General features: G+C 37.4%; 1 protein-coding gene across 1 annotated transcript in view; it reads right to left on the bottom strand.

Moving 5' to 3' along the window:
* The window catches only part of USP25 (ubiquitin specific peptidase 25), a 148,321-nt gene extending 125,342 nt beyond the window's left edge, over window positions 1-22,979 (bottom strand). Inside the window, 2 exon segments of the mRNA XM_032629440.1 lie at window positions 2,756-2,833; window positions 22,849-22,979. Of these exon segments, the coding sequence (XP_032485331.1) occupies window positions 2,756-2,833; window positions 22,849-22,893 (123 nt within the window). The 5' untranslated portion in view covers window positions 22,894-22,979.
* Window positions 22,980-23,246: the final 267 nt, after the last annotated feature.

The following is a 23,246-nucleotide window of genomic DNA, read 5'->3' as shown; positions in this document are numbered from 1 at the left end:
AAGCAATTACACTCCAATAAAGATGTTAAAAAAAAAGAAAAAGTATACCTGGACAAAATTATTCTAAAGTTAATTTAGAAGAAAACAGATGTTAAAAAACTAAGAATTTTTAAAATAGCAAAATGAGAAGAGACTTGCCCACTTATCTCTATATTCTCTCCACAGTTAACAATAAATATAACAATATGACAGCTAACTAACAATAAATATAACACTATGACAGCTAACTGAAACCACATTATGAAATCCAGATATTAGTAATGAAGTTATCTTTGTAACAGAAGGCCATAACCCGTAATACTACGTAGGCCTTTAGAAGTTTAGCATACACACGAAGCATAATAGGAAGCCAGTGGAAGGTTTTGGACAGAAATGACATGGTATGATTTACATTTTAAAAGGATTACTCTGGCTGTATGCTGGGAATAGACTATAGGAGAGAATGGGTACAAGCAGAGAGTCCAACATTATTTGCTATCATATTAAATGTGGGGAGGGATAAAAGGAGAAAGAACAGGATGATTCCAAGATTTGAGGCCTGAGCAACTGGAAGAATGAAGTCTCCAAGCCATCCTAACTCCAATTCTAGCAGCCTTTGAGGAGAGAAAAAAGTAAGAGTGCAGTCTGAAAAGCTCCACTGTTTTAAACTTTGTTATCTGTCACAACCGTTATAAGATTCTTAAATGAATCATCCAAAATATGGGTTTAGCATAGTCTATGGTTAGATAAGTAAACTAGTCGTAAAATAATTGTAATAACAATGGCTAACATTTATTGAACACTGACTATGTGCCAAGAAATGTGCTAAGGGCTTTCCATATACTCTCTCATACAATAATAATAAACTGAATGCAGCAGGGATCTACACTCACTTTGGAGGTATAAATAAATTCTCAAAATGAAATACAGTAAAAGTGCTAAAATCGATCAATGACATTGTGGCTCCCAAAAGTAGACTCCTTGTCAGTATATTGCTGAGAGTCAACTCATTATTAAACATCTTAAAATTTATACTGAGCAACAGTTAAGGTTTAAGTACACTGTTTGCCTCCCCAGATACTGATAACTGAAACAAAAGTTGAAAAAAAAAAAAACCATGGTCACACAACCTACCTCAAAGGAAATGTGGACAATAATTTAATTCTTTACATTTACTTAATTTAGCATATACTACACGTTTCCCAAGTTAAAAAAAATAAATAAGTGAATTCCCCAAATTTGCCCTGAAAAGTAATGGGTGTAGCCCCACACTCAGTGATAACAGAACGGGAAAGGCAATTTCTGAAAATAGACATGGAATGATTTAATCATATTTAGCAGAATAAAGAAAGGACTGGCAATCATCTAAATGTCATAATCATAAAAATTGAGGCACAACACTTTTGCTTCCTCTCCAAATACTTACAGTGGCTTCATAACCATGCATTAAAATGCTCCTAACAGTACTGTTTCATCGTTTTCCTGATTGGGGAAAACAGCTGAAGCAAAGCTTCCAGTAAGGGCTTCCCTGGTGGCACAGTGGTTGAGAGTCCACCTGCCGATGCAGGGGACACGAGTTCGTGCCCCGGTCTGGGAAGATCCCACATGCCGCAGAGCGACTGGGCCCGTGAGCCATGGCCGTTGAGCCTGCGTGTCCGCCGCAACAGGAGAGGCCACAACAGTGAGAGGCCCGCGTACCGCAAAAAAAAAAAAAAAAAAAAAAGCTTCCAGTGAAAGGAGAAATTATGTGTGGCACTGGGATCAGGCTGCTTGGTTTCTATTCCAAGCTCCTCCACATACTATGTGATCTTCAGCAAGTCACTTTAACTTCTCTGTTTCCTTATCTTTTAAAAAGGGGATAAAAATAATACCTACGTCATAGTTATTAGGAGGATGAGTTAGCCACATAAAGTACTTAGAATAGCACTGTGAGTGCTTAATAAGTGCTAGTTATTATCACTACAGTTATGATTACAATCATCCAAAAGATAAATTATTTCTAGAAACAAATGAAGAACTTTTGGCACAAAATCAAAAATGATATAATTAATGTTGTCTCTCAGAGCAACTTGCAAAGGACTGAAGCTATGTGTATGCCTATAGTCGCAAAAATGCTGTACTGCTGTTAGCCTTTTAAATAAACTTAAAATGCAGTTCTAGTTCTTGAACATCTTTCATTCACTTGCTCTCTTTCAATGTGCATATCCATATGATTTGACTCATCTGGGTGCCACTGTGTGGAAATGAGCATAACTTTGTAAAATATAACAAAAATCAGGCCCTTCATTTAGCGCATAATAGAGCAGTTTGATGTTGAATGTTCTTAAGGTGCAATTAATTGAATGTTAGCCAATTTATATTTCTCCTTCTTGGAAGAACAAAACGTTAACTTCTGATACTCTATTTTCTCCCACTTCCTCTTCCTCCTCCTCCTCTACCCCACCCTACCCCCCACCCCCAATTAAACTCTAAAATCATGTCTCTTGAGTAAAACCAGCCATTAGCACTTAGATTCACTTCCCACCTTTTTGCATGAAGTGTTTCACATGGAGAGGTCTTCTTTCACTCCAAGGTATCTTGGAACATTAGGCTGCTAAAAGCTAACATACTTGAAGTTGCACTATGTTATGTTAAGTAAGGTTCTTACTTTATAAAAGTTCTTTCCTATATCTCTACTACTACCCATGGTATAACTTAAAAACTCAAGTTTCAAATATGGTAGGCAGTGGAGATGAGGGTGTACTAGAAACTGTATGTCGCGAAACAGAGGCCATACCTTCAAGGCTTGCTGTAGTATCTGGGCATCATTAATCCCAGTAATTTCTCTCAGCTGGTTCAAAAACGTCTGCTGGTGCTAGAGGAAGGGAAAAACCAAAAGTGTTATCTATGAAATCTGAAAATATACAAGGACAAGAAAATAAATGACCTTTGGGGAAAAAAACAGAAAACACAAAATAAACTAGAGTGAAAAACAAAAAAACAATAAAACTTGACAACGACTGAATAAATTTCATTCTTTTAGGAAGAATGAACCATACTGTGGTAGCCCTTATTCCATTCTCATGTTTCTAAAAGCCCATTCTTCACTACCTAATTTATGCCTCCCAACAAGAAAAGAAGTGATCTGCCTGATGGCTAAACTTAAGAAGAACTAAGGAAAACAGGTATTCATTGGGCTACTTTAACTAGGGGATGAGACCAGAGAATGAAATCCAGGCAGCCCTACTAATCGCTCCCTCTACCTTAAGTCAACCAGCATTGAGGCACCTAGGATGTTTGGAAAAAACATGCCTTTGGCAGGCCAAGCACTAGGTGGATATATTACACCACGGGGATTCTACCCTATTCAAGGAAAAACAGGATCATCTCCATTTTCCAATCTGTCATAAAAGATCCGAAGTAAAATTGATCACTTGCCCCCATTTGCTTTAAATCTGTTTATACTCTATTGATCTATATAATCGACTATACTCTACTGGAGAGAAAAAGAGGTAGGATAAGATTCTACTACCAAAACCCTTCCCTAAACTTCCCTAATTAAGAACCATGCTCCTCCCTACATCTCTGCATTTCTTTTTCTTTTTTTTTTTTTTTTTGCAGTACGCGGGCCTCTCACTGTTGTGGACTCTCCGGTTGCGGAGCACAGGCTCCAGACGCGCAGGCTCAGCGGCCATGGCTCACGCACCTAGCCGCTCCGCGGCATGTGGGATCTCCGGACCGGGGCACGAACCAGTGTCCCCTGCATCGGCAGGCGGACTCTCAACCACTGCGCCACCAGGGAAGCCCCATCTCTGCATTTCTTAAAACAAGTTCCCCAAAACTGTAAGATGGCACCATGAAATAAAGAAAGCTCAATGGATATGACATGGAAAACAAGTCACCACTAGAATAAAAGGATCTGCTGAAATCTTCTGTCTTCCCACTAAACATTCGTATGTGACATTCACTAAATGTCACTCAGTGTTTCCTCCTCTAGCATCCTGTCCAAGTTCTAGGTAGGATAAAGGGCAAAGGACAAAGGGTGTCTGCTAAATGACTCTGCGTTCTTTAATAAGCCCTATCTAGTAACTTCCACTTAAGGCCTCACTAAGCAGAACAAAGTCACGTCATGTGGCCACTCATACTTGCAAAGGAGGTTGGGAAATGTATTTTTCAGCTAGGCAAAAAGCTTTTCTGCAAATCTGTTGCTAAGGAAAAAGAAAAGAATGTACCAAACAGGCATTGGCAGTATCTGCCATGCCATCAATGAATTTTAATTTCCATAAACATCTTATTAAAAGCTGAGATAACCGAGACTAAAAATAAATTACATAATAAAGTATATAAACAAAGGTCATATAAAATGCCAAAATGAATCAAAATAGTTGAATAAAAGAACTGAACTGCCAAATTCACAGTGCTGAAACATGAGAAAAATAAAATTCTCTTTAGACCTGTCAACTTTTCTACTTTCATTTTAAAAATTACTATTAGCTAGCAACGGAACCACGACTTACACAATACGCAACATTACAAATTAAAGATATATACAAATTTTATAGAAATTCTCCTTATCTAATTGCAATGTCTTATTTTAGTGAACATAAAATATTTCGAAGATTTTACAAGCTTGTTTGTAATCACCCCTACCAGCACTCCAAACTCCATTCTTTACACAGAATATAATTTTCCTCAACTGCAATTATTCAATCGTGTATTAGGAAAAGACTATTGAATACCCCAAAGAAATCAGTCATGTGTACAAATGATGCTCGCTATTATTTATAATGCTGGAAAAATGGAAACAATGCAAATGTCCTTCCACTAAGGAAGAGGTTCTAAACTGTAATGTGCAAAAGAATGCCTTGATAAATTTGTCAATAAAGGAGATTCCCAGGCGCCACACCCAGAAATTGTGATTCCAGAGCCATCTGGATCTGCTAGGGGATCTGTTAGGGGATCTGCAATTTTAGGAAGCATCTCAAATGATTTTGATATAAATGAACCTAGAAGCACAATTTGATTTAAGCAAACAACTGTATATTTTTAAATAGCAAATATATAATCTATATAGCAGTTAATCTTTACAAAATCATATTAAGCTAAAGTGGTAAAATACAAAATTTTGTGTGTATATGTTAATAAGTACAAGGTAAGATGTAAAAAAGAATGTAAAACCCAGAAAAGTTTACAGAGCCTGCATTGCATTAGACTCCCAATTCTTCTCCCATCTCTGTACCCATACCCTTTGCCACTTCTCACCTCCTCTCACTAGAAACACGATATATTTCCTTGTTGTACTGATGATAGGCTTGGCCATGTGACAAGCTTTCATCAATGGCATATTAGCAAACAGTATGCAAGCAGACATGAAATGTGCTTGCATGGTTGGGCTTGCCCTATTGAACTTCTGCAACTTCCTCAAGAAGAACATAAGCTGGGGAGCCCACCTGTTGCCCCAGAAGAATGGGGCATATGAGAAGAGCCTCCCCAACCAACCAATCTGAACACGATGACAATATTTTGGTATGCCACTAACTTTTGGTGTGGTCTGTTACACTGATAGTTGACTGCTAGAGAGTATTATAAGACTACTGAGTATTTTATGAAGAGAAGCAACGTCTAAAACTTTTTTTAATTAATTAATTCATCTATCTATCTTTGGCTGTGTTGGGTCCTCGCTGTGCGCAGGCTTTCTCTAGTTGCTGCAAGCGGGGGCTACTCTTCATTGTGTTGTGTGGGCTCCTCATTGTGGTGGCTTCTCTTGTTGTGGAGCATGGGCTGTAGGCACATGGGCTTCAGTAGTCGTAGCACAAAGGCTCAGCAGTTGAGGCTCATGGGCTCTATAGAGCGCAGGCTCAGTAGTTGTGGCGCACGGGCTTAGTTGCTCTGTGGCATGTGGGATCTTCCCGGACCAGGGCTCGAACCCGTGTCCCCTGCATTGGCAGGCAGATTCTTAACCACTGCGCCGCCAGGGAAGTCCTAAGACTTTGTTTTCACTTAGTATTTTGTTCATCTTTCACAATAATGTCAGCTAAATATCCTAATAAAATAATTCAGGTGCATGGTTCTTCATCTCATGAATTTTGACTGAAAAATGAAACAATAAAGAGAAAAGGATGAGGGTGGGGAAGAAGGCAGAGTGGGAAGGAGAAAAAGTAAATGTATTTTCTTAACTAAATTAGGAAGAACCGGGGCCGAGATCGAAAGAGGCGAGCTATGAGAAAAATTCTAAGTTTATGGTAGAGAAGCCACCTCATTTGTCAAGTTTTCCCCTTTGTTACTGGCATCTTCCAGCTGTGCTTTTCCTGTCTTTGAAAATTTGCACCTTCATTTCCTACAATTATATGTTTTTGTTGCTATTATTTCTGTTGTGATTAAGACCCTGGTCTTCTTTCAAGGTCTGCACCTTCTTATTTACCAAACTTCTGGTCTGATACACCCTGATCCTCAACTAAAAACGTCCTGCATATGGTTCTCTCCTCCTTGACTAGCGATTTTGGATCCAAGGTGGATCTAACCCACTATCATTTCTAGAATTCCTTTTCTGAGCTCTGAGGTCTTCCTTGTATGGATTTCTTATCTACTACAGTGTAAGGAGGTGGGTGCAACATGTTCACACTGCTGGACCAAGAAGAGCAAGACACAATGTTCAAAGAGATTCAATGGCTTGCAAACACCACAAAAATCAATAAGCAAACAAACCAAGACTATCTACAGGCCTTCAGATTCCTTCCTCGATGTAATCTTTACTGAGTGATGACATCCTTAAGTACCTACTACGTGCAAAATCCAGTACTATGCACTTCAGGGAGAAGAAGGCATCAGTAATTTCAATATAAAGTAAGGATCAGAGTGTTTCACAGAAATTCCATCTCCCCACCCCACCCCCTGCCATTCATCCTATGTAATGCTGGGTCTGTTTTAAATCTGTTTAAGTAAGACTACAGCATATTTAACATTGGTGTAACTGCTTGAGAATGCAAAAAATGATCACTGGCCTAAGCCAAAGTAGAAGACAAGCATTTATTATGCTCCTGCTGTATGCCAGACTGTTTTAAGTGCTTCCGGTGTATAATCTCATTTAATACATGTGCACGTGCACACACATAAACCCTCTAGAAAGTTACTCTCATTTTATAACTAACAGAATATTTAAGAGACTAATAAGTACAGAGACAGAAATGACTGACTAATTTTTCAACTTCCACAGCCCATGTCTCTTCCACATTTTCTCTATGGTATCTGATTTTGCAGATTAAAGATTCAGTGAAAACTGAAAACTCAGCCCAAAAATCCATTACTATGCTGACATAAAATACTTAGATAATGGTACAAGAAAACTGGAGTAATGATGACCACAAGGCAGGAAAGCTTTCTGTGTTAAGGGGTGAGTGACTCTTAAGTCAGTCCTTGGTTCCTTTGACTGAATTTCTAAATATAAATAAAACTTGGTTTAGTGCAAAAGAAAGAAAGACAAAGGTTTCCATCTTCAGGGGAAAATACGGTAACTCTTAGAATAACCTCTAAAAAAAAACCTCAAAATCTCTAAGAAAAGAAGAAAAAAACCCAATTTGATAGAAAATCCCAAAGTATTCATAAACTTCAAAATCACATGCCCTAAACTTCAGAATCAGCATTGCTAGGCACCAAATGGTAAACATTTCAAAGTTGCCTATCAATGAAAGGATTAACTATACTACTGCCTTTAAGGTACATAACCATACATATATCTATTTTTACAAATACCTTCTGCATATACCTAATTAACACTGAACTGCCTTACTTCATGTTATCTCTTACCATAACAAAAAGTTCCCAAACTTCATTGACAGATAATTTCAAGTACATAACATATCCTTCAAGTACATCTTTGTAAGATCCAAACCTGCCTCTAACCAGATATATAAGGAAAAAAAAAAACTTCATTTCATTAGTCTTTTTTATTTTTATTCGTAATTTTAAGGAGGACAACATGATGACCTTTCATTTCCCTTCATATGTAATAATCTATGACCTCTCTGAGGAATTTTCCTACAGTACAACCCTTCTCATGACTTAAAGGGCCCTCTGCATGCCCCAGCTATCTCTAGCTTCACCCTGCACTACTTTCCCCTTCTTCCTCTTCCCTCTTTCATTAGGGTCTACAAAATACTATTCAACTTCCTAATTCAAAGGTCTAACCTTTCTGTTAAGGTTAGAGGTTCCCCTGACACTTACCACAGATTGTAATAACATACTATGTTAATCACCAGACTCTAAATCGAAGAGAGCACAAGACTGTCTATTTCGCTCATCACTGTGTTCCTGATAACTAACTAGTACAGTGCCTGGCACACAGTAGGAACTCAATAAATATTGACTGAATAAATGAATATAGCAGAGTTTGCAGAGGTGAACTGGAGTAAGTCAGATCACAGGGCTTGAACTCATCCACAGGAAGGAGGTACAAACTAATTATTAGAGATGGGAACAAGAAGCATGCGTAAATCACGCCGCTTAGCAAATTTTCTACACTTTCCTACATTGCACCTAGAAGTTCACAGAACACTTTATAACCTAGTTCTGGTCCTATCAATCCTGCCTGAAGGGGAGTGTACAGTACAATATTGTTCAAATTCCCAACTGCAAATAATTTACATACTAATCTCAAGAAGAGTTGGGGTATCCTGTATTTTCTACTGCCAGAGAGTTAAGGTTTATCTCAATCTTGCTGGGTTAACAGCACTTTATTTTTTATTTATTCAAATAAATTAATCACATACCTCTATGGATGTATAAATCTAAAAGTATGCTTTTTTATTCTTCACTATTTACATTTAGCCTTAAAAATGCTAGAAATTCTGAATTTAAAGTCTTTTCCCACCTTTTTATTGAATCCAGAGCTACAACCTTAAGCATTATGTAATCCCCCCAAAAAAAATAAGAAGTGAAGAAATGAGATACTTTGTTCGCCCTCAATAAATGTTTGTTTCCATCCTTCCTCACCTAAGAGTTCATACCCTCCTTACCTTCCACTCCAGCCCTTCAACCAATCTAACATCTGCATGATGTCCATGCCCCTAATAGAATCTCCCATCCCTATAACTGGCAGATATAAGGCATGCATCAGAAGTAGAAACTCTAAACACAATTTTCCCCAAATATACTGTTACACAGCGCTATAAGCTAAGTTCACACAAAGTTAAATACATATCTTGGCCAAATAAGAACCTAATATCATGAAACATGGTTTCTATGGCAATATGCATTTAGAGTTCCAAAAACCCAACTTGCAAAATCTTTTGGAACTGTGTTTTTAAATTAGAATGCCTATATTATGGAATATGTGGGTAAACAAAACTTCTGTGAATCAAATCATATCCTTGAACTGCAACGTTTTCAGTTTAAATAAAGTATATATTTAACTTGTTTTTGATGCTAATGATCTGGCTGATTCCTAATATACCTCTCTAAGATATATAAAATCTTTGTGTCCAATTAAATCTTTATGTGTCTCTTGGTTTCTGTACTTAAATTTTCATAATTAACTTTCAGTCCAAAAATAAAATCCCTTATACTAATAAAATAAGTATGCTTTACGTAGAACTTTCAGACTAGAATACTACATAATTCCTAGCAGCTATATGTGTCACAAACAATTCCTTAAAGCAAATACAATAGTATTTGGTCACACTAATTACATTAATAATACATCCTACTGACTATTAGGAACTCCATTCTTCTAGATATAATGTTAGGTTTAATAAAGCTTTCTTGCCCGGACCCATAAAAGAGCCATTTGCAGAAGCCTTCAGCCTCCAGCACCTCAGCAAACTTGTCTTCCATCCAGTGGGCTTCAATCACAACCTCTCCAGTAAGAACTGAATCTCAGTGCTGGGGCTTAGTAAGACCTCTCCCAAATGTATTCCTTCCTTTATTCTTTAGAGTTCTCTTTGCACTTTAGTAGCCAATCATCTATTACTAGTTCAAATTACTGTGTACTTGCTGTGTCCTAACTGGACTCTTACTCATACAACTTCCTTAAAAGTAATTTTTGTATTCTAATACTATGTTAATGATGCAATTCTGTACTTTTAAGAGAATAAGTCTCAAAAACAATAGGAAGAGGAAAATTAACCATATGTGGTAAGTGCTATCCAAGAACCACCGCTTACTGAGCACTTATTAAAAGTGTGTAAGGCACCAGAGATTTCATTATGTGGGCATGATCAATTAAATCACTGGCCATTGGTGACTGAGCTCAATCTCTAGTCCCTCTCCCCTCCTTGAACTGGGGAGTGGGCTGAAAGTTCTAACTCGCTAATCATAGTGGTTGGTTTTTCTGAGGCACAGCCCCCATTCTGAAACTATCTAGTCCCCCAACCAGGAGTTATCTCATTAGCATCCAAAAGACAGTAAATTTCTGTGGCAGAAACCAGGAGAAAAGACTAAACATTTACTTTTTATTTTACCACGCGTAGCCTCGTACAGCTACTTGCAGATAACAGAAGGCACCAAATTGTTTGGTTTCTTTGTCCTTGCTCATGGACTTCTCTTCGTTTAGAATGCTACCTTCAATCTCCCCATACATCTTCAATATTACCTCCTCTATGAGGCCTTTCCTGTTCTTAGATCCTCTCCTTGGTCCTACCAATATATCCTGTATATACTTCACTTAACTTCTAATATAATGTATGCATTTCTGGCTCCCTCCCACCAAACTATAAGTTTTTTTATAGTGTATTATTTATTTCTCTATCCGCTTAAGACAAAGAATAAATGAATGGATGGACATGATAATGAGAGTCGACTGGGTATCTAAGCAGAAATGTACAACGGGAATTGAAAACCTGAAACAAGAGTTTATGTGAGGGTGAAAATTTTAGTTTGAAAATACAAACTTGGTAGTAATGAACATATATGACTGAGAAACTACATAATCTCTCAAAGCTTGCAAAGAAGAAAGCAGAAAATCAAAGACTAAACCTTCAAAAACTCCTACAGTTAAGTAGACACACAGTATATGGTATTAACAGCCAAATTTTACCATGCTGTATTGCCCAAACGTAAATAGTTTAAATATATGTACTGAAAGTACACAGCAAAAGCTGACAAGCTTACAAAAATCTTGCCCATAGCTAGGCCTACTTGCTACTGTCTGTCTTCTTACCCATCAATTCTCAACTTCTCTGTGTTTGTAGTACTTGTTCAAATATTAAATATTTTTGGCAGCATACTTGAAAAGGTTTAAAACTTTCACCACAACAAAATTCAACAACTCCTAAAGGAAGCGGTAATAATTACAACACAATTGTTATTCCAGTACAACAATACTGTTGCATGGTATCTGCAAAAGGAGTTATCACACTGCACAGTAGTATCTCACCCTCTTGATTATCCAGGCACTAAGACATGCTCACAGGCAAAATATTGACAAGTTCCAATACATAATATTTATATGGCACTAACTTAAAATTAAAAGTAAGCTATAATTGTTACCTCTTATTCACAGCAAGTGTATTCCACTCTACACTAAATCACAAAACCTGTTCAGTTCAACATTCTGCTTAAGAGATACTAGAATAATTACAATACATTTACTAAGCTATAGCAAAAAAAAAAGTTTTAAACTGATCATACTTGGTGGCACATCTCTGAAGATTTGACAACAAAAAGGCTGAGAACACTACTCTTAAGACAAAGGCTATCAAATAAGTACCAGGGTCACAGATGGAATGTGGATGACAGCAGCAATAAAATCTATTCCGAATGTTTAATAAAGATATTTTACAAGAATATCCTGATATACATATATTACTTTCCTTGGCTGAAGCTGCAACTGCCAAGTTAGCTTCTGTAAAACACTACCATCTGTCAAATTAAGCTAACCTTGTTATTGTTTTTTTAATTTTGGTTACAACTGAGTTAACAGTTGGTTTTTGGTTTCAGTGCATAAAAGCTACACAATAGAACATAATAAATGTATATCTATTTTATATTTATGCAAGCTTCAGTAAAACTATAATAAAAATACTTTAGTTCAAGAAAGAGTTCCAGAAACCTCCTTTCCTGTCTTCCTTTAAAACAGTCCTAACTCAAGGATAAAAAAATACTGCCATCAAGTGGAGTATTAATGGGAAGGAGAAACTTTTCAATAAAGCTGCTGGTTCCCCAGATGAGAAAAATCAACTCGGACACCTACTTAGACATGCAAAATTCAAATCCAATTGGAATAAGACTTAAATACCAAAAGCAAAACAAGAAAAAGATTACACGGCAATAAAAGAGAGTATCTTTATGAAACAGGTATGAAAGATCAAAATAAAGGAAACTAATTACATATAAGACTAAATCAAAATGGACTCCTATTCATGAAAGAACAACATAAAGGGAGTAAAAAGACATACTGATAAACGGAAAAAGATATTTGCAGAATATGTAAGTTGGAAAAAAAAAAGTAGTATATAAACTATAAAGAACTCCTTCAAATCAAAAAAGGTAAAACAATCTCCCCCCCAAGAAAAAAAAAACAGAAACAAATGTGAATTTCGCAGGGGAAAAAAACCTTAATGGTCCATAAACATATAAAAAGATAACCAATTGGTTATCAACACCAGAATGGTTAAGTTCTTGTGTAACGATAAGTATAAATAACCACCACATATGCTCATATGCTTCCTTCTCTATCCCACCAAAGCTTCACATGCTCAGATACCCTGGGTGCCCTCCCTCTGATGCCACAAGCAAAAATGGAAATATCATCAGTTCTATTAGTTCTGCAGGCTTATTACCAACTTGAAGTCCCGGCCCCACTGTGGAAGCCCGGAAGTCAGTTCTGAGAATATGTATGGTACAACTAGAACAGGCACAAAGAGTGTCCATGACCCCAGGAGGCCTGTGCAGAGAGCTCCTTCTTCCCTCCAAACGCTGGAAATTTTAGACCTGAGGCAGTGGACTGCTGCTAATTTCCTTTCAACCCACTTCCTCGGCCCTGTCCTGACCCAAAGCCTTTCTCTAAGGTCTCATGGGAAGACATTAGGGGCCCTCTTTCTAACACACCAAGACCAGCTCAAAGGCCTCAGTGGAGGATACAGCAAGCCCCACACCTCCAGCCCAAGCTTGCATGTATTCTGGCTCAAATTATGATGCATAAACTTTTGTATATGCAGGTGTATGGTTGGTTCTCACATTAGTGCAAGCACAGCATCAGATCCCGGCCACTAATGGTTCTTCATTCCTGGTCCCTCTCTCTATACTCCTCCCCCCACATCTTTCCTCTTCACTAAGGACCTAGCTCTCAGCTCTGCAGCCAAACCTGTCCTCAAAGTTAGTGCCACTCACCCCAACAGAGCCACTTCCAGGCTGAACACCACCAACAAAAACCCAACAAATAATAAGTTTCTAGTTCAAAACAAGCTATTCTTCTGTCTTATTCTCACATGGACCAAAAACCGTAAGAAAAGTCTTTCTCTGCTCAATTGTTTACCTGTCCACAGTTCATCCCACCCCATCATTGGTCCCCCAAGTTCTTTCCAAACTTCCAAGCTAACTACAATGTGAAAGTACTTTTGTATCCTGTGGGGAAAAATACACATCATAAAGATTATTCTTGTGTGTGCTATTAATTATTAAAGTGATTAATGTTAGTCTGAGGCATGAAGAAGAAAAGGCTTTTCATTCCTCAGTAGTGAGCATTCTTTATAAGGTATTACTCTAAAAAATATAAAATGAAGGAAAAATTGTGCAATTTCATTTTGTTTTGTAAGCATATCAGTACATGCTCCTAAGTGTTTTACCTCTAGGAACATCTTTAACTTTTTTGCCATTTTCAGACTTGGAAAAATAAGTAGCTTTTGTTATTGCTGATCCTGTGAGAATGTAAACCTGAATAATAAATGAGAAACAATACTTAAAAGTCATCCAAAAATAGCCAATAAGCACATGAAAAGATGTCCAAAACCATTAGTCATTAGGGAAATACATATTGACACCACAATGAGGTACCACTACATACTCATTAAAATGGCTAAAATATAAAAATTGACAATACCAAGTGTTAACAAAGATATAGACCAACTGGAACTCTCATACATTGCTGATGGGAAGGTACAATGGTACAACCATTTTGAATAACCATTTAGCCATATCTTACAACAATTCCACTCCTATGTATTTATCCAAGAGAAATACTTTAGAACTACATCAGGTAACAAAGTAACAAACTGTCCTTTAAAAACAGCAATAAAAAAGGATGTGAGGCAGTGAACAGAGATACCATAAAACATTACTAAAACTGGATGGAGAAATCATGGGGAAAATAAGGGAGGAGGATTAAAATGAAGTCATCGATAAGTTTTTCCACAGACAAAAGGCAGGCTGGGACTTCCTTGGTGGTGCAGTGGTTAAGAATCTGCCTGCCAATGCATGGGACACGGGTTCAATCCCTCGTCCAGGAAGGTCCCACATGCCGCAGAGCGACTAAGCCCGTGCACCACAACTACTGAACCTGTGCTCTAGAGCCCACGAGCCACAACTATTGAGCCCACATGCCGCAACTACTGAAGCCCACACACACAGAGCCTGTGCTACGCAACAGGAGAAGCCACTCCAATGAGAAGCCCGCGCACCACAACAAAGAGTAGCCCCACTCGCCACAACTAGAGAAAGCCCGCGTAGCAACAAAGAGCCAATGCAGCCAATAAATAAATTAATTTTTTACAAAGGCAGGCTAAGGACATGGTGGGGGGGTGGGGGGCAAGGACCATAGGGTCCTGCTCTGTTTCACTATGACAAGATCAGGGTGTAGCAAGAAAACTCTGGATAGCTGTTTATAAAGGTCTCCTAGGGTGACATTAGCTTAGAAATTATTACATTTAAGGGTGTGATCTTACACTATCAGTGTCCCAGAGTAGACTGGCATGTTTTAGTCCACAAGAGTAAAAAACAAGAAAGAAAATAAACCAAACCATTTGTTCATTTGTTGGGGGGTGAAGCCGAAAAAAATAAATAAATTTTAAAAAAGTAAATAAAAGCAGCAATAAAACAAAAACATCCACTATCATCACTTCTAAACAACATTTATCATATGTCTTACCTAGTATAAGAAAAAATGAAATTATAGGCATAGAAATTGCAAATAAATAAAACTGTCATGATTTATTTATGATATCTTTTATGTAGACATTCCAAAATTATCTATGAAAGTATCAGAATAAAGTTTAACAATATAATATATATTGGCTAAATATATAAATATATTGGCTAAATATAAGATCACTATCCAAAAGCTAGCTGCATTCATATACACCAGTAACAAATAACAAACATTTTAAAGCACCACATATTATTGTTATCAGAAAGTATCAACTACATAGGACAAACAATGTGTAAGAATTCTACTGTTAAAATTATAAACTAAAAAAAAAAAAAAATTAAAGAAGACCTAAATAAAAAGAAGTATACTCTGTTCATGGATAGAAAGACTCAATATCATAAAGGTGTTAATGATCCCAAATTGGTATATAGATTCAATAAAATTACTAAAAAACTCAAACAGGGTTTTTCAAAGAACTTGGTAAAATTATTCTAAACTTTCTAAGGAAGATAAAGTATCATAATACTTTGGCAGAAGAGGGGCAAACTTATTTTTTCAGTACTAGAGATTACTATGAAGACAAAGCAACAAAGACAGGACGGTATTCACAAAACAAATGACGGAACAAAACAGCAGAGGGTGAAAAGAAGCATTTTCCATAAAGCTTTTATATATGACAGAGATGGTATGTCAGTTCAGTGGGGGAGAGCATTAACTTTTCAGTAAGGTAAGATTAACAACAACAAAAAATCATATACAAAATAAAAATTAAATTGGATCCCTACCTCACACCAGGTACAAAATATTAAGTACAGACAGAATAAGGTCTAGATGTTACAAACATAATTTTAAAATTCTTACTACTATATAGATGAATTTCATTTATATATCAAGGTGAAAAAAGTTTCCAAAGTTAAAACAACTAAAATTAAAAACATATACCTTCAGGAATTCAGAGTGGCAATAAAAAGGAACTCAAGGGGAAAATGAAAACAGGATTCAAGCTGATTACAATCTCAAATGAAAATGGAGAGATGCGATGAGGGGACTATACAGTTAGATATAGGTTACTTTCAAAGTTCTCACTTGTGTTTTAAGTAGTGCATTCAATGTGTGCTTATCATTAAAGATTAATATGCTATTTCATAAGTAAATAAAAACATATTTGCATAGAGAGCTAATCATGATCCAACGTTTATGATTAATTCAATTCCGTGTACTTCAGAACCAACTAGTGTATACATTATTAAAACAAACCCACAAAAAAATATCTCACCACCTGTGGAGGGAGTAAATGCAGCATTGGCATTACAAAAATAATAATGTAGACAAAGTTAAAAGTTATCCTAGCACATAGAGCAAAAAGGGAAAGAAATTATAAAATGAAATTTGAAGCAAGGTAGAGAGATGAATGGTATCTAATATTCAAATAATGTCGTTTCAGAAGGAGAAAGAAAAAAGGAATAGAGTAGAAGTAATAATTCTTAAATATATATATTTTCCCTGAGAAGAACACTAAAGTTTTCAAATCAAAAATCCTCGCCAGGATGGTTAAAAATACACACACACACACACGTGTGAAATTTCTGCACTCTAAAACCAAAGAAGAAATCTTGTAAGCTTATACAGAGGGTTAACAACTTATCTACCAAAAAAAAAAATCAAACGGTATTAAACTACACAGAAAAACATAGTTAAAATTAAACACCTATTTTTTAAAAACTTATTAGCTACTAACATGTAACACAATTAAGTAATATTTTGATGAAAGGTATATTGTAAAAAATTTTAAATATCATCATTTAAATTAGAATTCCATATTATCCCAACAAAATCAAGAATGCTATAAGTAAAAATATGCTAAACAGTCTTATCTTATTGAGGGCACAGGGAAGGAGAGAAAACTATTAATTATTTACAGAAAAAACATGCTTAAATATGTTCGTTTAGAATTAAAAGAGCAGAAAAGGCTCTTTAAATAAATCAAAGTCAGAGGGCAATAAAAGGATTAAATTTGTTATCACTATATATGGAAACGATGAAATCTTACTAAAAGACCAGCAAAAACACAAGTTTGGATTAGATCCATTAGAAATACAAAGATAATTTGATGAAATTACATTAAAAGTAGAGACGTCAGTATCTCTCAGAATTTAAGACATAAAGAAAAAAACATGAAATATTCAAATGACACTATAAGTGTTCATTTAATATATAAATATAGAACTCTATAACTCTCAAAAAATACATATCCTTTTCATATGATCATTAAAACCTCATGTACAGGGCTTCCCTGGTGGCGCAGTGGTTGAGAGTCCGCCTGCCAATGCAGGGGACGCAGGTTCGTGCCCTGGTCTAGGAAGATCCCACATGCCGCGGAGCAGCTGGGCCCGTGAGCCATGGCCGCTGAGCCTGTGCGTCCAGAGCCTGTGCTCCGCAGTGCAAGAGGCCACAACAGTGAGAGGCCCACGTACCGCAAAAAAAAAAAAAAAAAAAAAAAAAAAAAAAAAACTCATGTACTTAGTTGTAAGAAATTCTTAATAAATTTCTAAAACTATTACAGATCATATTCTCTAAACGCACTGTTTCAACTGTGGTGAAACTAAGAATCCACAATTTTAAAAATGCAACAAAAAAAGCAAAACAAAAAATATTTTTAAACAATGAAAGAAAAAATTTTAAAGATACTAGTCAAAATTTGTAAAGCGTAACTAAAACTTGCTCTAAATAAAATGGTAAGCCTAATATAGTCCTATTCATCAAAACTTCAAAGTAACAAGTACTTAGTTTGAAAGATCAAAAACAGTTGAAAGCTACAAATTTTGAATGGTTTAACCTAATGCTACACTAAACAATTCCAAAAGTGTAGGAAAAAAACAAAAAGCTTTCTAATGCTTTTATGAGCTAACCTTAATAGCCCATATACATATAAAAGCAAACCTTGGAACCAATCTCATTTAAAAACAAAGATTCTATTTTTTTTTTAATTTAGTATACTGAATTTGGAGGCATCACGACTGAATGCGATTTTGCCAGAAAGCAATACAGAATAATGGTTAACAGCAGAAGCCCCTGAGTTGCGTGGCCCAGAGTTTAAATCCCACTCTTAACATATACTAACAATGAAATGTTGCTTTAGTTCTTAACTTTTCTATTACTGTTTCCTCAACCGGGACATGAAGGTAAAAAAAAAAGTCTCCACCTAAAAAAGTGGTTGGGAAGATTAAATGAAAATAAGTTATAAAACTCTTAGCACAATTTCTTAACATAGTACCTAGTAAATATTCCTTCTGTTACAATCGTTCTTATTACTGACATATAAAATATTATCAGTTGTTGCAAAAAAAAAAACAAAGACGAGCTACCCTGGTGGTGCAGTGGTTGAGAGTCCGCCTGCCGATGCAGGGAACACGGGTTCGTGCCCCGGTCCGGGAAGATCCCACATGCTGCGGAGTGGCTGGGCCCGTAAGCCATGGCCGCTGAGCCTGCGCGTCCGGAGCCTGTGCTCCGCAACAGGAGAGGCCACAACAGTGAGAGGCCCGCGTACCGCAAAACAAAACAAAACAAAACAAAAGACATGTGATAAAGAGTCAACATCTAAATCTGATTTCAAAGCATTTTAAAAACGTGTAACTGTAAGGACATTTCATATTACAATGAAACAATACATAACAGAAACTAGTATTAACCCTAGTAGTATTCTGTAATCTTAGCTAAAACAATAAAACAGTTTATGAGTAAAGAGGTGTAAAGATTGACAAAGAGGAGGTCAGATGATAATTATTTGCAAATGATATGGCCTCCATACAAAGAATATTGAAGAATATCAACAGAATATTAGAACTAATGAAAATTCATTGAGGCAGCTGGATACAATGTTAGTATAACAAATCAAAATTAGGTGAGAAAAGATAGAAGTAAAAAGGGAATAAGCAGCTGGATCCCTTTCTCTCTGCAAACCAAGTCTTATGCTAATACCAAGATAACCAACTATTTCATACTAAAGAATATCCATTTTATATAATATTTAGAGTGATTTATATAATGTTAACTGTCCCTTGAAATGTTGTATTATATTTTTATAACTTTAGATAATACCTAAATTAGAAAATACTACATTATTTTAACTAAGAAATTTACCCTGAATTCAGCTTGTATTGTTTTGCAAGTTTTGTCTTAACTCTTAATTTGGTTAATCTGTGACATCCTTCCCACCTAACCCCCAGTATAACTAAGTGAAAGTTGACTGTTGATCCATAAGATTCCTTCTGCCTCCATCCTCTACTATTTCTTTTTTATCCTCCCTATCTGGAATAAATGTATGCTTTGCTACACTAAACACTCAGATCTTAAAAAGTTGCTCATGTCTAATCATACTAACTTTAAGGCTTTAAAAGAAGATTCAGAGGCATTTAATGACTTGCCCAAGGTCATAGAAAGGTGATTTAGATCAACCCACATCCTAGTCTTTTCACTACACCGCCTTTATTCTAACAGTTGTCCACAGTTTCTCGAGCTTTCATCGTTTCTCAATAATGTTAAATCGTGAGATTCAGTTAGGGAACTAAAATAACCCCTGCGCTTGCATTCCTTTTAGAAAACACTCATTCATCAAATATTTACTGAAACCTACTAAGTGCATGGAGCTGTTCTAAGCCCTAGGGTGAAACGAAATAGGCAAAATACCTTCCCTTATGAACCTTATGTTTTATTTAACTCAGGAGAATACATTTAATGAAAATAGTATCCAGCTCACTTAACTCTACAAATTAATTTGGTCCCTGAGAGGAAGGCTACTATATTGCTGCCCTAAAGAATCCTTATTTGGTAGTGTATATATGTCAATGCTACTCAGCAGCATAGCACAGGAAGATCAGCTTGGTGCTTTGCGACCACCTAGAGGGGTGGGATAAGGAGGGTGGGAGGGAGGCTCAAGACAGGATATGGGGATATATGTATGCATAGGGCTGATTCACTTTGTTGTACAACAGAAACTAACAAAGCATTGTGAAGCAATTATACTCCAATAAAGATGTTTTTTTTTTTTTTAAATCCTTATTTGGGACCCGAATCTATGAATCAAATTTCTGAGATGCAAGGATCCTACGCTTAGGTAAATATCAAGCACAAAGGCTGAATACACATGTTCAAGAACAAAATTATGACAGATTTTAACTGTAGCTAATCTGTTGCCAACTCCACCTCACCTGTATCATCTTAAACCTCAAAAAAACAGCTCTCTGCAGTTACAAGTAATCTCATAACTCCCTGCCATGGCTAAACTTGAGCAATCAAGCAAAGAACACATCAGAGGAAAAGACAGCCCTTGCCTTATGTTACCCTGTGACAAGCTACTCTGTAGGTGACAAAAGACATATGAGTGTTGTGCTTTTTTTTTTAATCATACATCCTTCTGGAAGAAAAAAAAATCTTGAAAAATAGAAAATTGTTCCAACTACCAAAATATGGCTTTTTATATAAAACTAATATTATACATGAGCATACAACACACAATTTTTTAAAGGAGAACAGAAAACAGGCTAAGATTTTGGTTATGCAATATGCACTAGACAATTCTCGTTTTACTAATAATTCATAAAGTTTCTAATTTAAAAGCAAAGAGTTTCACTTTTGTTTCTTCTAAAGTAGTCCACTTCCTAGTTACTAGCTTGAAGTCTACTTCCTAGTTACTAGCATGGTGGATTTAAATTGTCAATTCATTTTAAGTGGATGGTTTAAGGTATTTGAACCTATACGAATATTTTTAAATAGTTCTGAGTAACAAAGTAATAGTATATTGATATAGAAAGCAAACACATTACATGTTTCTTTTAAAAATAATACATAAACACCATGATGGAAGTATAAAAATAAATGCAATTGTATTGCTCTAAAAAAATGTCCACAGTATCAATGAGATGATCTGACAGACACACACTAAAAACGGCATCATAATGGTAATATTTTAGACTAACAACTACTCCCTTTGTTTAAGGAGGGGACTCAGTAAACTAGGAAACTGGACTTGGTGGCCAGGACCACTTTCAGTAATTTGATTCTTGATTCACAATTTTATGCATAAACCTCTGAATTGGGCAGATCTGCATTACCTAATTTTATGCTAAAGAAGTACTTTAGTCCAAAATCAATTTTAAAAACTCACAAATTTCTTGCCAATGTTCAAATTTAAGAGATGTGAAAAATATGAGTTATATTTCCCACTTTGAAACACATAGCCTTTAATATTCAACTTTGGAGAGAACTATAAACAGAAGCGACACCAAACCGATTAAATATTGCTTAGTATACATATGACCACAAGATCCTTCTCTAAGTGTTAAGACTTTGTCATACTCAACATCAAAAACTAAAGTTTAAGGTATTCCAAACAGAATGGAGGGGATTAGGAGATAAACTGTTCTAAACTCCCATTATTAAATCTAGAATCATTTCACTGTAAATAAACTGCAGTCTGCAATAGTCTTCTACATTAACCAGTACAGCACACAAGAGTTCCAAAGACAAGTTTCCCAAAGCACCTAAACTAAAAATGCACTATCCTTGCTTTCCAAAATTCTTGAGCATTTTCAATTACCTCAAGTACTATAATAAAACTCTAAAAATAATCTCAAAGCAAAAACTTAGCAAGCTGAGTGTATACACATAGTCAGCAGGACAGCAGCCCTTATTCTAAAATCAAGCACAGGTAGGATATAACAATGCCAAAACTACAACAGGGTGGGGCATTCACTACTCTCCCAGAAAAATCAAATATACTTTTGGTAGCTGCTCTCTGTAAACGCTGGTTACCCCCATAATTCCAAGACGAGTAAAGCAATGTTTTCCTTTTGCCCAAAATGCTTTTCACACCAATGACCACCCCCCCCAAAAAAATTAAGTCATAGCCAACTACTTTTCAGGATATGGTGCAAGCCGTGATAGTGCACTTGAGATTCTGAAAGCAAAATCTAGAAAAAAAGTAGCATCTCTCATTACTTAACGTAAAAGATCTGAAACTTCACAAACGCAGATTTTTTTCTTAAGTGAGTGACCATTCGAATGTGTGACTGAGGCAAGAGTAAAGGGTGAACGATGGAACAAGGTCAAACTTAGGGGACAAAGGATTCCTGGAATAAACATGGCCAGGAAGGTTTCCTTAAGGGACAGTTTCTATATTCAAAAAATAAAAAAAAGAAAAGAAAAAGAAACGGAAGGAAGGAAGGAAGGGAGGAAGGAAAGGAACGAAGGGAAGGAAGGGAGGGAAGGGAGGGAGGGAGAAAGAAAGGAAAAGGAACCAACCAAATCCTCTACTTTTACACCGAGTCTACCTGGTTAATGTACCTGTCCCGCCAGGCCGACTATTCAATTCTGGTGGAGACCCTTTTGCAAAATAGCAGGCCTGGAATGCTTTTACCTTGGAAATAAAAACTGGGTTCAGAAGGGATGACAACCGGCTATTCCTTTTTTAAAAAAGAGGAGGAAGATAAAGTTTAATTAAGAAGCCATATAGAGGAGTGTAGGAATGTGAGGTCGCGCTCAACCAATACCCGGCACCGTCTGTTACAGGAAAACAATCGGCAAGAAGGAAGTGGACTGAAACACGCTAACTACACCCCGCTTTCCACACGCAGCCCGAACTGGGCGCGACGCCCCTAAAGCGGGTAGGGGCGGGGGGCAGCAAGGGGGAAGCCCAGGGCAGCGGAGGCCCGGGCGGCGGCGGGGGAGGCCGGGGAAGTCCCGGCCGAGGCGGGTGAGGGCGGCATGTCAGAAGGAGGAGCGGGGCCGGGCCGCACCGGCTCGCGGCTTCGCCTCACCTTCTGCGCCGCGCTCTGCTGCAGCACGTTCTGCTCCACGGTCATGGCCCCCGCAGCGCCGGCGGCGACACCGGCGGCGGCGTCCGGCTCCTCGAGCCTCCGCCGGCCCTGACTGCCACGCTCCGCCGAGCTCCAGGGAGCGGCGCGGACGGCCGGGGAGGACAGCGCCCCCGCCAGCCAGGCGCGAAGGCGATGGCGGCCGGCGTGCGCGGGCACCCCGGGCTGGCGGCGAGGCGCAGACAGCGAGGGCCACGGCGGCGGTCCCACGACTCCGCGCGGCCCGCCTCAGCACGGCTCGTCGGCCGCGGCCCGGGCCATGAGCGGGCGGCGGACACTCGGCGCGAGAGGGCGCGAGCAATTCCGGACGCGTCACTCACGCGCTCCTTCACTGGCGCCTC

Source organism: Phocoena sinus, chromosome 4, assembly GCF_008692025.1.
Source record: "Phocoena sinus isolate mPhoSin1 chromosome 4, mPhoSin1.pri, whole genome shotgun sequence".
Taxonomy (NCBI): Eukaryota; Metazoa; Chordata; class Mammalia; order Artiodactyla; family Phocoenidae; genus Phocoena; species Phocoena sinus.
This window is presented reverse-complemented; position numbering and strand designations above follow the sequence as displayed.